Genomic DNA, 16,507 nt, shown 5'->3' with positions numbered 1-16,507 from the left:
GCGGCCTCCTGATTTTCCACGGGCTCGTGGAAATCTCCTAAAAAAAAAGACAAAATTGTCATATTGGGGTGTCATTCAATTACTTGAGGTCAACAATTTGCGAAGATAGATTGAAGAATTTCTCAATACATGCTATTGCTTTTGAGCGTGACCTATATAGGAAACAGAATGCTTATGATATACTTCGCTACACGCAAGGCTCTTAAAATTAACTCGATCGTAATATTGTACTTAGTAAAGAATGAATAAAATGCAAAGACGAATGTATTTTCTAACACAAAATCTTAAATTTTCACTTATTATCCTTATCCCTACCTAGACTGGGACCCGCGCAATCCATTTCGCATAGGGCCCCGCAATTGTTAGGGCCGGTCCTGAAGGGGTAACTTGAGTTAGAACCCCGATTCTAGATCTTGCAGAGATGTATTAGCTGAGCGGCTAAAGTCGAAACGGAAGCCTTCTCTCAGATACCCCCCCCCCCCCCACTCCTTTCCACTCTGGTCTGCAAAAGCGATCGGACCAGAGCCCAAGGAGCAAGATAATGAAGTGAAAAGTACGCTGTACAAAATAATTTTTTTTTAAAAGTCTGGTGGGACCATCGAGACAGTCCAGAGCGCACACCACACGACCAGGCAACCATGTAGTAACATGCTGATTTTTTTTTTTACCTCCGACCATACCTACATAACTTAGTTCGTAATAATGTTGGCAAAGCTAAGAATATAATTAAAACATTTTAAAACTTTTTGTTTACATTGAAAACAAAAAAAGATTCCCTTTAACCCTTAAAGACAACATGGGAAATTAGAAAATGTCACATGCTTGATAAACACGAGGACGAGACGTCCATGATGACACTGGCACACAGGCACACACACACATATGATAAGAGATGCATTCAAAGAAATGTCAAATGCCATGAACCACTTACCTCACTGGCTGCTCTCAGACGCTTGTTCTCTTGTCTCCAGGCCAGAGAAGTGTAGCTCTCAAAAAAACTCCCGTCTGATTCCTGAACCCTGCAACGCCCAGAGTTAGACTTTTGACAATACGATTTTATAATTTGAATCATTTTTTTTAACTCAAGAAATATTATTTCCTTTTTTTTTTTTTTCTTTCTATGAAAATAATTGTCACATTTTTTTATAGTTATTTCCCTGCAATGATTTTCGTGGAGTGACCTCCCTTTGTCACACTTTTAGCGCCATGACAAAACTCCATTTTGCTATAAATAATTTTCGGTAATTTCCATTGAGAGATGAACACAGTTTAAGATAATCCTGGGAAGAACACTAAACTAAATCACTTTGTTGTTATTTGATTGTTTCCATATTATTCACTAAAAAATACAACACAAATATATAACTCTTATAAAATAAGAAATGTAATCCAAATAAATTCACATAATCTCAATATAATGCACTTTTAACAAACACACACTTAAAATAGAACACAGAATAACCCAGACAGGTTTACTAAATAATGTCCAATTGTTTGAACCCAGCATACAAAAAAAAAACCTGAGGTTCAACCTAACAAGAGGACGTGACGTGAGACAAGGACTTGATGAAAGAAACAGCGGTGTGGTCTGGTCAGGGGAGAGAAGTTTTAATGCCTGTTGTAAGTGACAGTGACGTGTTTGTCTGTCCGTCTGTCAGCAGCGCATCGATACGACAACGAGGTGGAAATACAAACTAATCGATGGGAGGGCGCGGGGAGGAAATGCAGCGCAGCAGAAACTCAAATGTGGGAAGTGATGTGTGTGTGTGTGTGATAGTGCTTGTGTGAGTTCATAAGCAGCACCCTTCTCTCTCTCTCTCCTCTCTTAGTATATGAGAGAGAGAGAGAGAGACAACTAAGACTTATTAAGAGACTAACGGCTCAATACTGAGTACGTCTTGATAAAAGACTCGGGGAAAGGTCCGGGTGAGATGTGGAGGTAGTTGAAAGGGGGGAGGTGTTGAAAATAAATGAAAGATGGCACCGTGACATGGTCAATTCAAGTTCAAGGTCAAGCGATAATACGAGCGAAAGATGGGAGAAATAATGAAATAAGAAAATCAAAACTAAACAGATAGATAGATAGATAGATAGATAGATAGATAGATAGATAGATAGATAGATAGATAGATAGATATAGATAGATAGATAGATAGATAGATAGATAGATAGATAGATAGACAGATAGATAGATAGATAGATAGATAGATAGATAGATAGATAGATAGATAGATAGATAGATAGATAGATAGATAAATAGATAGACAGACAGACAGAGAGATAGACAGACGGACAGACAGACAGACAGATAGATAGATAGATAGATAGATAGATAGATAGATAGATAGATAGATAGATAGATAGATAGATAGATAGATAGATAGATAGACAGACAGACGGACAGACAGACAGACATACAGATAGATAGATAGATAGATAGATAGATAGATAGATAGACAGACAGACGGACAGACAGACATACAGATAGATAGATAGATAGATAGATAGATAGAGAGAGAGAGAGAAAGAAAGAGAAAGAAAGGAGATCGCAGTGGATCTAAAGCTAAAGAGTTATTAGAACAATAAAAGAGAAAAAAAAAGAAAGAAAAAAAAAAAGAAAAATATTTTAAAAAAATGAGCAAGAAGAAAAAGAAAGAAGAGAGTGCCAGAAATGTGAGAAAGAGAAATAGGACACACCTTTACGTGTGAGGCATTCAACGTTTCTGTTGTGTTTTAGTTTAACTGATTTTTTGTTATAAAAAAAGCTTGCTTTTGAATAACAGAGAGAAAGACAGGAGACATAGAGAAACAGGGGACAAATAGAGAAACAGGGGACAGATAGATAAACAGGGGACAGATAAACAGGGGACAGATAGAGAAACAGGGGCCATATTTTTATCTTAACCATTTGGACTTAAGTCTTTTAGAAACAAAATCTCTTGGACTGATTCAGGAAGCCAGTTCGCTTCCTTTAGGAAATCAAACATGTGCAACCACTTTGTAGAGAGACATTCCGAGATTCCAATCTGATATTAATAAAAAAAGAAAGAAAAAGATGTAGAGAGAGAGAACAAAAAGAGAGAAAGACAACGAAATGGTTGCAATGAAGAAAGATGAAAAAAAATCGAATTATTAAATGTACAGTAAGAAATTACAATCTCTGAAGGTAGTTGTTGCTGTCATATGATACTTGCTAATGTTTCCTTATCTTCCAGTTCATATCTAGTAAACTGACTGTCAACCTTACACACACTCACTCACTTTAATCACTTACTATTCAGCTTACACTCATAACAAAAAATTATGCGAAAAATACTGTAAAAAAAAAAAGCTTATATTAAGCTTACTTGTATGAATTAGTTTGGATTAGTCATGTCATTAAAGTTGTAACAGATCTGGACGAACAGTAAAAAAGCTTTTATAAAAACAAAAAAAAAAGGGAAACGACCTGAATTCAAAGTCATACCTCAAGCCTCCTCAGGCTTCTCAAGCCAACACGGTAACCAATCTGCGAAAGCTTATGAACATGGAAGATTGTTCAGTTCTCTCTTGTTTCTATAGCCTCGTCCTATTTTTCATGTTGTGTTTACTAAGACTCAGACGACAATGTATAAAGGGGACTAATTCAGCTTGTACCACCACTTCAGTCAAGTACAAATTCTTTCCCTTGTTTGAGATACTAAACAAAATAATTAATTACAAACAATTAATTGACTAATTGATCAATTATTTTTATTCTTGTGTTTGTCAATTACAAGAAATAATCGTGCAAAATTTCAGCTTGACCCGAGATTGGATGTGGGAGAAATAACGTGTAGAAACTTTTGGTCAGACAGACAGACAGACAGACAGAGGGAGTTGATAGAAGCTTTGTAAAAATGCAGATCTACAAAGGTAGTTGTTGTGACATGATACTTACGAATGTTTCTAACCTTCCATTTCATATGTATTAAACTGACCGTCACCTCTTCACACGCACAAACACACACATATTATCGCACTTACACTCCTAAACAAAACTCAAAACTATTTTCCCAGAGAGAAAAAGAAATTAGACACAGTCACTGAAGGTCAGAACAACAAAACAGAACAGCGCAGTAAAACTGAATTTAGAAAGATGGGGATAAAGAAAAAAAAACAAAACAGAAAGACTCGAATCAAAAAGATGATGAATAAGAAAGACTAAATGAATAACAAAGTGAAAAAAAAGAGAAAATAAAGGGAGACAAAATAGAAAGAAAAAAACAATTAAAAAAAAAGAGAAAAAAAATGAATTAAAAAAGAAACATGAATAAAAAGAGAAACAGAAAGAAAAAAAAACATCAATAAAGTTAAGATGGTGTAAAAAGAAAGAATAAATACAAGAAAAAAAAAAAGAAACATGAAAAAAAAAAGGGTAAAAAAGAGACCAAAAAAGAAAGAATAGAGAAAGAAAGAGCAAAGAACGATATAGAAAGAAAGAGGAAAGTGAAAAAAAGAAGCCACAAATATATCACTTGCTCTGATGTTTGACTAATTAACCAAATGGACAGTCACTCCACATTTGATTGCCTAAATCAACCAAACAAACTGAACACCTCCTCCCCCCCCACCTCCTTTTCAGCCCCTTTTTTTTTCCTTTCTTCTTTCTCTCCTCCCCCGATCCATCTCACTCTTACGTCATACTAACTGATCTATTCACCAATGCCTGCACATTACCCGGGAGGGAAGGGGTGGGAGGGGGCACTTGAAGAGGAGAGGAGGCGCGTTTAATGCCGGGGGAGGGGAGGCAAAGATAGAATACCGCGAGGTCTAAAATGGAGACGGGAGGGTCCTGTTTACAACCAGACCGTTGCCTTTAGCTATGTGTGTGAGTGTGTTTCGCTATATCCCTCACGACCACTGCTCAACACAAGATCGGAGTGACATAGTGCAATATATGGATGTGTGTATGTTTGTGTGCGTGAGAGAGGGGATTGTTCATGAAGCCGGCCTGTAAAGTGCCTCATTAGTCTGTCGTTCGGGTAGAAAAAAAAATCTACCCACCCCCCCATTAACCGACCCTAAAAATAAAGGGAAAAAAAAAGGCGACAACGTTTGACTTAAGTCGAGCTACACATTTGTTGGGGCAGAGGTGGTGGACTCCTTCCCGGGGGGGCAGAGGTGGTGGACTCCTTCCCGGGGGGGCAGAGGTGGTGGACTCCTTCCCGGGGGCAGAGGTGGTGGACTCCTTCCCGGGGGGGCAGAGGTGGTGGACTCCTTCCCGGGGGGGCAGAGGTGGTGGACTCCTTCCCGGGGGGGCAGAGGTGGTGGACTCCTTCCCGGGGGCAGAGGTGGTGGACTCCTTCCCGGGGGCAGAGGTGGTGGACTCCTTCCCGGGGGGGCAGAGGTGGTGGACTCCTTCCCGGGGGGGCAGAGGTGGTGGACTCCTTCCCGGGGGGGCAGAGGTGGTGGACTCCTTCCCGGGGGGGCAGAGGTGGTGGACTCCTTCCCGGGGGGGCAGAGGTGGTGGACTCCTTCCCGGGGGCAGAGGTGGTGGACTCCTTCCCGGGGGGGAAGAGGTGGTGGACTCCTTCCCGGGGGGGGCAGAGGTGGTAGACTCCTTCCCGGGGGCAGAGGTGGTAGACTCCTTCCCGGGGGCAGAGGTGGTGGACTCCTTCCCGGGGGCAGAGGTGGTGGACTCCTTCCCGGGGGCAGAGGTGAGCTATCGTGGACTCCTTCCCGGGGGCAAAGGTGAGCTATCGTGGACTCCTTCCCGGGGGCAGTGGCATTCGTAGGGAATTAAACCATTCATTTGTAGGTTGTCAGATGATGTTGATACAGAGCTGAGATGATGTCGATACATCAGCCACAGGATAGCACCGGGAACAGAAATCAAGAGTAATGGCCATTTGTTTCTGATAGAATGACCAAATTAAAATATCTGTCTACACAAACGTATGATATAAGTATCACACACAATCATCAGGTTCCTTCTTACAGACATACACACAGTGTTAATATACACACATACTCGCAATTTTTATAATAAATATGACAAAAAAATAACAGCAACAACAACAACAACAAAACGCCGATGCTAGAGGGCAGTGGCGACCACAAACGTTTTCGCTTCGTAAGGGATAACGCACTCTACACTAAATACATGTATATATCTAACAACCACTCTAATCTGTCTGCTAGCGAATGGCATCGCAATCCCGATTTTAACCAAGGCTCAGCAATTCTTTGGACAAAAAAAAAGTACTTCCGTTAATTTTGTGCAGCAAAAGAAATGTTTGATTTCTAGAGAGTTTTTTTTTTTAACTTTAAGACGTGAAAAAACCTGGACACTTTTGTTTCTGAACTTGGAAATGCCTTTGTCCCAGTGGGAAAGCAAATCAAAGGAGAAAAAAACAAACTCTTCCATTGATAATGTTTCTTTTAACCACACACAAAAGTAGCTTTAATAAGCTGCGATCTTTGTGTGGTGCAATGATAATCGAAAATTCCTCTCTACCCGAAATGAAAAAAAGTCTGATACTCTACCGACTGAGCTTACCGAGTGCTCAGTAGAAATTGCGCGCACTAAGTAAACGGATGTAGAATCTTTTACTTTTCAAAATGTCGGATTAAAAAAAACAAAAACTTGTTGGGTCAAAATGGCGAATAAACAAGAAAAACATAAAAAACAACAACAACAAAAAAAAAAACACAACAAAGCTTATACTAAGTGTAATTGTATCAGTTAGTTTGGAAAAGTCATGTAATTAAGTTTCCAATATTGTATAGTAATCTTTTGTTTGTTTCAAAATTACATTAAAAATGGCGCATATAAAGGGGATTAATTCAGCTTATACCTCCACCTCACGCTCGTGACATGAGGTCAATTGAGATGATGCGGTCTATAGAGCAGATGTTTCTGCTGCCCACGGCTAACGATGGTGTCATGTGGCCAGCACAAAGACCAACAGCATTTACTTTTCCCAAACTAATGTCAGGTACCCATAAGAGCTGGGTTGACTCAGTGGCGCCCTAAAGATCCCGAAAATAAAATTCCCAGTCTTCACCAGGATTCGAACCCGAGACCTCCACCACCGCGATTCCAGAGTTGATATACGCTTAGTAACAATTAGATATCTCAGTTAGCAGATGTTGGCATTACGCTATAAACTTGGTGCACACTAAACAAACCCAACACGCACCAATCGAGAATCAGTTTTGATCTAAGACGTTGTAAAGTCACGAGGCAAACAGCTTTCCCGCCTAAATGACTGCGCAGACGTCCATGACTTTTTATTAGTGTAATAACCCAGTTAGTACTCCCACAGTACAAAAAAACAAAGTTAAAAAACAAATGAAGTGTACAAATATAAATTGCAAAGGTCTCAGGTGTTCAACAAAGTTAAAAGGAAATCATTCTCTTTGACTTATTGATGTTTTGAACAGAGGCGTCCTTAGCAGTGCGCGGGGCCCTTGGCGAGTGTCATATCACTATTTCTGGTATTGAAAGCCGCCGAGCACTATTTCTGATATTGAAAACCAACAAAATGCATATTCTGAGGTATCTACAGTGCATTATCTTGCTATTAAAAAGTTTTATTTCAAAAACCTAATGTGCTATTCTTACTGACTTAGACCCTCTAGCGCCGTTCGGCGCATTTTCCGGCAAGCTGTTTCCGCAACTCTTATTTTGCGTAATTCCTTTTGTCGGAAAACATGTCCCGCAAAACCTCATGCGACGCTCTGTCACAACCTTACTAAGGATTCGACTCCCAGTAGAATATATTTCTACGTTGGGCTGACGATGACAAGGAATTCAGAGGATTCTCTTTATCGCGAAGCCCCCCAACGCGCTGGGCCTGGGGCGGTCGCCCCACACGCCGCCCCTTAAGGCCGCCTCTATGTTTAGTGACGTTATAACACTAAACATTTGTGTGACATATATGGCGCACGACAATATTATTCTCATAGTGCATTCTCATTGTATTGCCATATGGGTTTTGTGTGTTGTTAATTATTAATATGTGCATGCATCTAACCGACAGAATCCTCCTACATATGTTCCCTGTGCTGTTGACGTTTTGACAGACAGTATCGATCTAATGCAGTTTTAATGTACACACTTCTATCTCATTTATATTTAGAAAAATTAAGAAGCGATTTAAAAACGTACATTTAATGGGGGGGGGGGGGAGGGGTTCAAACTAAAAGTTAATTCACAAGCCACGTGCGCTTTATTTACATTCAGAGATGTATGCACCGGTGTGCACATAGACCCATAGATATTATATCTAGAATGGACAACGGAAACAAATTCTTATCCGATAATGATCAGATCATAGACATAGACTTATATATTATATTTAGACTGTAAATCAGAAACAAATTCTTATCGATTGATCGAGTCACAGACCTATATATACAGAGAGAGATTTTTATGTACGTAACTCTTTATCAAATCTGTAAGGGAAGTCGCCCCAATCAATCTTTACTGTATTAGAAAAGTAATGATCTTTAATTTTCAAAGTTTAGAAATAATGCAAAATGATTTCTCTGATTTTCTTTACAATGGGCTATTAATCACAGAACTATATATTCACGCAAATATATGAAACAAAGCCATTTCCTGTTAGTTTTCATTGAGATAATGTTTCAACAATTCTAGATCGAAATAATTCATGTCTGTTGATTGTAATCATTTTATTAATATTTAAATAGATTGATTACCTAGATCTTTCTAGATTACATATCTGAAAATTGCAAAATAATAATTATGAGAAAGAGAGTACTATTATTTTTGATGTTCAATTACTAGATCTAGATCTAAAAATTAAATAATATATTACATAGGCTAGAGTTGAAAAAAAATAGAACTTAACTTCTTATAACTACTTTACAAAACAACGCCTTGTTTCAACTTTTTTATAAATTTTTCACATTTTTTGTTGTGTTAAAATATTTACATGTCCAGTCTAGATATAATATATATATGTATATAAGTCTATGATCATCAACCTAAATATATAGAGATTGTTATGTACGTAACTCTTTTTCTGTAGGGAAGCCAACCCGAATCTAAGAAAATTTATCTTTTCTGGCTTAGAACCTTCGAACCCTCTTTGCTACGCTCATAAATACTATAGCTGCACTGGAAACAAAGCCAAATTTCGTATCAGATCGTTTCTAACCGATGCGAAAACAACCCTCCAAAGCTTGCAAAACTCTAATTCCTCTTATATTAAAAACCTCAGAACAGCACTTACAAAGCTCAACAACAACAGCAAAAACAGTTATTCAACGGATACCAGCTCATATACAACTAAAAGGAAATGAGAAGGCTGACACACTCGCCAAGAGTGGGAGAACAAACTCACAAATAAACTCTGCACTCTATCCAGAAGAAATTAATTGTAAATAAAATAAATGAGAAATGGACAAGCTCTCATCCAAATCTCAAGAAAGATGACACTTACTATAAGCTATCCCGATAAGATCAACGTCTCATCTTTCGATTCAGGACCGGACACAACAGAATGCGACAACACATGTACCGGAAGCTCAAAATTGGAACCAGTAAAATCTGCCCATGTGGAGTGTCACCAGAGAATGCCGACCACGTCCTCCAAAACTGCTCTCTTTACCAAGTGGCCCGTCTAAGACACAGGCCCCAAAACACCCCAATAGAAAGAAAACTATATGGAGAGCTCTATGATTTGGAAACCACTGCGCAGTTCATCTCATGCATTGGTCTAGTCATCTGAACGCTCCAACATAACAATGAGAACGGAGAAGAAGAAGTATCAGATCGTGATGTACGCAACTCTTTTTTTTCAAGCTGTACCGGAATTCGCCATGTAAATCTTGGAAATCTTCTGTCTCAGAAAAGTAATGATCTTTAGTTTTCAAAGTTTAGAAATAATACAATACCATTTTTAGGATATTTAATAGAATGGGTTATTAATCACAGAACTATATATTCACGCAAATCTATGAAACAAAGCCAATTCCTGTTAGTTTCCATTGAGATAATGTTTCGAAAATCCTAGATCAGAATAATTCAAGTCTGTTTATTTTAATCATCTTATGTACATTTAAATAGATTGATTATTTAGATCTTTCTAGATTATGTATCTAAAAATTGCAAAATAATAATTATGACATTATGAGTCGAGAGTACTCTTATTTTCGATGTTCAATTACTAGATCTAAATCTGAACATTAAATTGTATGTTACATGTGGCTCAACAAAAATGTCTGAGACGGATTTAGGGAGTCAGTTACACAGATCGGGTCTCAAACAAGGAAATCCAATGCCGAACTGGTAGTCGAACACTTAGTGAGGTTGTGACAGAGCGTCGCAAGAGGTTTGCGGGACATGTTCTAAGACAAAATGAACTACGCATACCATGACTTGCGATGACATGGTTGCCAATACGAGGAAAGCGCAAACAGGGACGTCCTCGTATAACTTGGCGCCACACTTTCATGGAGGACCTCAGAACAGTGTTTACCAGGTGGGAGGAGGCTTCAGACATTGCCAGTGACAGATCTTTATGGAGACAGCTTGCCGCCCAATGCGCGAAACGTCGCAGGAGGACCTAAGTCTAAGTAAGTAAGTAAGGTTAGTGTTGAAAAAAACAAACTTTACCTCTTATAACTACATAACAAAATAACGCCTTGTTTCAACTTTTTTTTTCACGTCAATTGTATGTAGTGCTCAAAGATTACCATGTCAAGTCTAGGTATAATATAAATAGGTCTGTGAGTGTGCATCTCATCTATAGCCTAATACAGTATCAATGAAAGAAACAGAAAGGAAGAAAAACTAGACAATTATTTTTAAAAACGTTCTTATAAGGAACGAAAATTTCTCCTTTATACAGATTATTGAGCAGTTCTTTTTCTCTTAATGTTATATTATTACAATACACTTAACAATACTGATGTTTAAAGTTACACTCCATTTTTATTAACATGAAACAAGGAGAGAACAACCAGCAGAGACTAATACACAGTGACTACACACTACTGACACACTTCAGAATTAAACCGTGAAATCGTGAACATACTGAACAATAGAACAAGGGAGACTACAAGAAAACAAACACACACACAACATACATAAACATAAATACACATATAAATGTAACACTTAATAACCAAGAAAGCTAGATTTAAAAACAAAAAAGAAATTAAATATGTTCATTCCAACCCAGAACAAAATTCTGGTTAAGCGAATCTATAGATCTACTACAATTGATAATATTTCAATTATATGCCTTTAGATCTAGACCTAGAAGACGATGCACAAAATGCATCTATTAATTTATTGAACTCTTTAAATCGAAACATCCATACCCTATCTCGTTCAAGATATTTTCTAGTCCTTTCATTATGTCATTTCTTCAGGTCATTTGTGCTTCTGTCTTTGTTGATGTTATTGCTGTTTTTGTTTGTTTGTTTTTTGTTGATGTTAGCATCAATCTTGTTGTTGTAGCCATATCTGAAGAATAAGTACATTCTCTATGGAAGTTTCACTCCGATTTTTTACCAAGCCAGGGCTTCATCTAGAAGAGAAAGTCCAATGACTCTCAAGCTGGATTTTATCATATGTGTTTAGATTTGTTTTATGTTTAACATTTTAATGGAGGTTTTCATTCTAAGGGCTATTCATAGTGATCATTTCTTTGATTACATTTAAGGGGACCCCACAAGAGAGGGGCCCCCAACAATAGAGATTTTTAAAAAATCAGACGTGTCAGAATTTATTTTTTTTTCCATTTTTTGTTTCTTTGCATATTTACTGATAATATTTTAAATCTCACAGTTGGCAACACTGTTCTGGTTGTGTCCGCTTGTAGCAAGCTCGTGGTATATAAATCTGCATGACACTGTATCAACCTCATGGGACAGACAATAGTTTCCCACAGAGACATCTGCATGACACTGTATCAACCTCATGGGACAGACAATAGTTTCCCACAGAGACATCTGCATGACACTGTATCAAACTCATGGGACAGACAATAGTTTCCCACAGAGACATCTGCATGACACTGTATCAACCTCATGGGACAGACAATAGTTTCCGTCAGAGACATCTGCATGACACTGTATCAACCTCATGGGACAGACAATAGTTTCCCACAGAGACATCTGCATGACACTGTATCAACCTCATGGGACAGACAATAGTTTCCCACAGAGACATCTGCATGACACTGTATCAACCTCATGGGACAGACAATAGTTTCCGTCAGAGACATCTGCATGACACTGTATCAACCTCATGGGACAGACAATAGTTTCCCACAGAGACATCTGCATGACACTGTATCAACCTCATGGGACAGACAATAGTTTCCGACAGAGACATCTGCATGACACTGTATCAACCTCATGGGACAGACACTAGTTTCCCACATAGACATCTGCATGACACTGTATCAACCTCATGGGACAGACACTAGTTTCCCACATAGACATCTGCATGACACTGTATCAACCTCATGGGACAGACACTAGTTTCCCACAGAGACATCTGCATGACACTGTATCAACCTCATGGGACAGACACTAGTTTCCCACAGAGACATCTGCATGACACTGTATCAACCTCATGGGACAGACACTAGTTTCCCACATAGACATCTGCATGACACTGTATCAACCTCATGGGACAGACACTAGTTTCCCACAGAGACATCTGCATGACACTGTATCAACCTCATGGGACAGACACTAGTTTCCCACAGAGACATCTGCATGACACTGTATCAACCTCATGGGACAGACAATAGTTTCCCACAGAGACATCTGCATGACACTGTATCAACCTCATGGGACAGACAATAGTTTCCGTCAGAGACATCTGCATGACACTGTATCAACCTCATGGGACAGACACTAGTTTCCCACAGAGACATCTGCATGACACTGTATCAACCTCATGGGACAGACAATAGTTTCCGTCAGAGACATCTGCATGACACTGTATCAACCTCATGGGACAGACAATAGTTTCCGTCAGAGACATCTGCATGACACTGTATCAACCTCATGGGACAGACAATAGTTTCCGTCAGAGACATCTGCATGACACTGTATCAACCTCATGGGACAGACAATAGTTTCCCACAGAGACATCTGCATGACACTGTATCAACCTCATGGGACAGACAATAGTTTCCGACAGAGACATCTGCATGACACTGTATCAACCTCATGGGACAGACACTAGTTTCCCACATAGACATCTGCATGACACTGTATCAACCTCATGGGACAGACACTAGTTTCCCACAGAGACATCTGCATGACACTGTATCAACCTCATGGGACAGACACTAGTTTCCCACAGAGACATCTGCATGACACTGTATCAACCTCATGGGACAGACAATAGTTTCCCACAGAGACATCTGCATGACACTGTATCAACCTCATGGGACAGACAATAGTTTCCGACAGAGACATCTGCATGACACTGTATCAACCTCATGGGACAGACAATAGTTTCCGACATCTGCATGACACTGTATCAACCTCATGGGACAGACAATAGTTTCCCACAGAGACATCTGCATGACACTGTATCAAACTCATGGGACAGACAATAGTTTCCCACAGAGACATCTGCATGACACTGTATCAACCTCATGGGACAGACAATAGTTTCCCACAGAGACATCTGCATGACACTGTATCAACCTCATGGGACAGACAATAGTTTCCCACAGAGACATCTGCATGACACTGTATCAACCTCATGGGACAGACAATAGTTTCCCACAGAGACATCTGCATGACACTGTATCAACCTCATGGGACAGACAATAGTTTCCCACAGAGACATCTGCATGACACTGTATCAACCTCATGGGACAGACAATAGTTTCCCACAGAGACATCTGCATGACACTGTATCAACCTCATGGGACAGACAATAGTTTCCGTCAGAGACATCTGCATGACACTGTATCAACCTCATGGGACAGACAATAGTTTCCCACAGAGACATCTGCATGACACTGTATCAACCTCATGGGACAGACAATAGTTTCCGTCAGAGACATCTGCATGACACTGTATCAACCTCATGGGACAGACACTAGTTTCCCACAGAGACATCTGCATGACACTGTATCAACCTCATGGGACAGACAATAGTTTCCGTCAGAGACATCTGCATGACACTGTATCAACCTCATGGGACAGACAATAGTTTCCGTCAGAGACATCTGCATGACACTGTATCAACCTCATGGGACAGACAATAGTTTCCGTCAGAGACATCTGCATGACACTGTATCAACCTCATGGGACAGACAATAGTTTCCCACAGAGACATCTGCATGACACTGTATCAACCTCATGGGACAGACAATAGTTTCCGACAGAGACATCTGCATGACACTGTATCAACCTCATGGGACAGACACTAGTTTCCCACATAGACATCTGCATGACACTGTATCAACCTCATGGGACAGACACTAGTTTCCCACAGAGACATCTGCATGACACTGTATCAACCTCATGGGACAGACACTAGTTTCCCACAGAGACATCTGCATGACACTGTATCAACCTCATGGGACAGACACTAGTTTCCCACAGAGACATCTGCATGACACTGTATCAACCTCATGGGACAGACACTAGTTTCCCACAGAGACATCTGCATGACACTGTATCAACCTCATGGGACAGACAATAGTTTCCCACAGAGACATCTGCATGACACTGTATCAACCTCATGGGACAGACACTAGTTTCCCACAGAGACATCTGCATGACACTGTATCAACCTCATGGGACAGACAATAGTTTCCGTCAGAGACATCTGCATGACACTGTATCAACCTCATGGGACAGACACTAGTTTCCCACAGAGACATCTGCATGACACTGTATCAACCTCATGGGACAGACAATAGTTTCCGTCAGAGACATCTGCATGACACTGTATCAACCTCATGGGACAGACACTAGTTTCCCACAGAGACATCTGCATGACACTGTATCAACCTCATGGGACAGACAATAGTTTCCCACAGAGACATCTGCATGACACTGTATCAACCTCATGGGACAGACAATAGTTTCCCACAGAGACATCTGCATGACACTGTATCAACCTCATGGGACAGACAATAGTTTCCCACAGAGACATCTGCATGACACTGTATCAACCTCATGGGACAGACACTAGTTTCCCACAGAGACATCTGCATGACACTGTATCAACCTCATGGGACAGACACTAGTTTCCCACAGAGACATCTGCATGACACTGTATCAACCTCATGGGACAGACACTAGTTTCCCACAGAGACATCTGCATGACACTGTATCAACCTCATGGGACAGACAATAGTTTCCGTCAGAGACATCTGCATGACACTGTATCAACCTCATGGGACAGACAATAGTTTCCGTCAGAGACATCTGCATGACACTGTATCAACCTCATGGGACAGACAATAGTTTCCGTCAGAGACATCTGCATGACACTGTATCAACCTCATGGGACAGACAATAGTTTCCCACAGAGACATCTGCATGACACTGTATCAACCTCATGGGACAGACAATAGTTTCCGACAGAGACATCTGCATGACACTGTATCAACCTCATGGGACAGACACTAGTTTCCCACATAGACATCTGCATGACACTGTATCAACCTCATGGGACAGACACTAGTTTCCCACAGAGACATCTGCATGACACTGTATCAACCTCATGGGACAGACACTAGTTTCCCACAGAGACATCTGCATGACACTGTATCAACCTCATGGGACAGACACTAGTTTCCCACAGAGACATCTGCTTGACACTGTATCAACCTCATGGGACAGACACTAGTTTCCCACAGAGACATCTGCATGACACTGTATCAACCTCATGGGACAGACAATAGTTTCCCACAGAGACATCTGCATGACACTGTATCAACCTCATGGGACAGACACTAGTTTCCCACAGAGACATCTGCATGACACTGTATCAACCTCATGGGACAGACAATAGTTTCCGTCAGAGACATCTGCATGACACTGTATCAACCTCATGGGACAGACACTAGTTTCCCACAGAGACATCTGCATGACACTGTATCAACCTCATGGGACAGACAATAGTTTCCGTCAGAGACATCTGCATGACACTGTATCAACCTCATGGGACAGACACTAGTTTCCCACAGAGACATCTGCATGACACTGTATCAACCTCATGGGACAGACAATAGTTTCCCACAGAGACATCTGCATGACACTGTATCAACCTCATGGGACAGACAATAGTTTCCCACAGAGACATCTGCATGACACTGTATCAACCTCATGGGACAGACAATAGTTTCCCACAGAGACATCTGCATGACACTGTATCAACCTCATGGGACAGACACTAGTTTCCCACAGAGACATCTGCATGACACTGTATCAACCTCATGGGACAGACACTAGTTTCCCACAGAGACATCTGCATGACACTGTATCAACCTCATGGGACAGACAATAGTTTCCCACAGAG

The 16,507-nt window shown here is 40.3% G+C and overlaps 1 protein-coding gene across 7 annotated transcripts in view; it reads right to left on the bottom strand.

Annotated features, from left to right (window-relative positions):
* Positions 1-16,507, bottom strand: part of LOC106056272 (BAI1-associated protein 3-like) — a 328,613-nt gene that overhangs the window by 143,113 nt on the left and 168,993 nt on the right. For 4 of the 7 annotated variants that reach the window (XM_056019443.1, XM_056019441.1, XM_056019444.1 and 1 more), the window contains one exon: positions 932-1,019. In XM_056019443.1, the coding sequence (XP_055875418.1) occupies positions 932-1,019 (88 nt within the window). Of the gene's footprint in view, positions 1-931; positions 1,340-16,507 lie in introns of all 7 variants that reach the window. The other 3 variants (XM_056019446.1, XM_056019445.1, XM_056019447.1) reach the window with 1 other exon arrangement.

This window comes from Biomphalaria glabrata, chromosome 2 (genome assembly GCF_947242115.1).
Source record: "Biomphalaria glabrata chromosome 2, xgBioGlab47.1, whole genome shotgun sequence".
NCBI lineage: Eukaryota > Metazoa > Mollusca > Gastropoda > Planorbidae > Biomphalaria > Biomphalaria glabrata.
The sequence above is the reverse complement of the archived record's forward strand: the minus strand, read 5'-3'. Positions and strand labels throughout refer to the sequence as shown.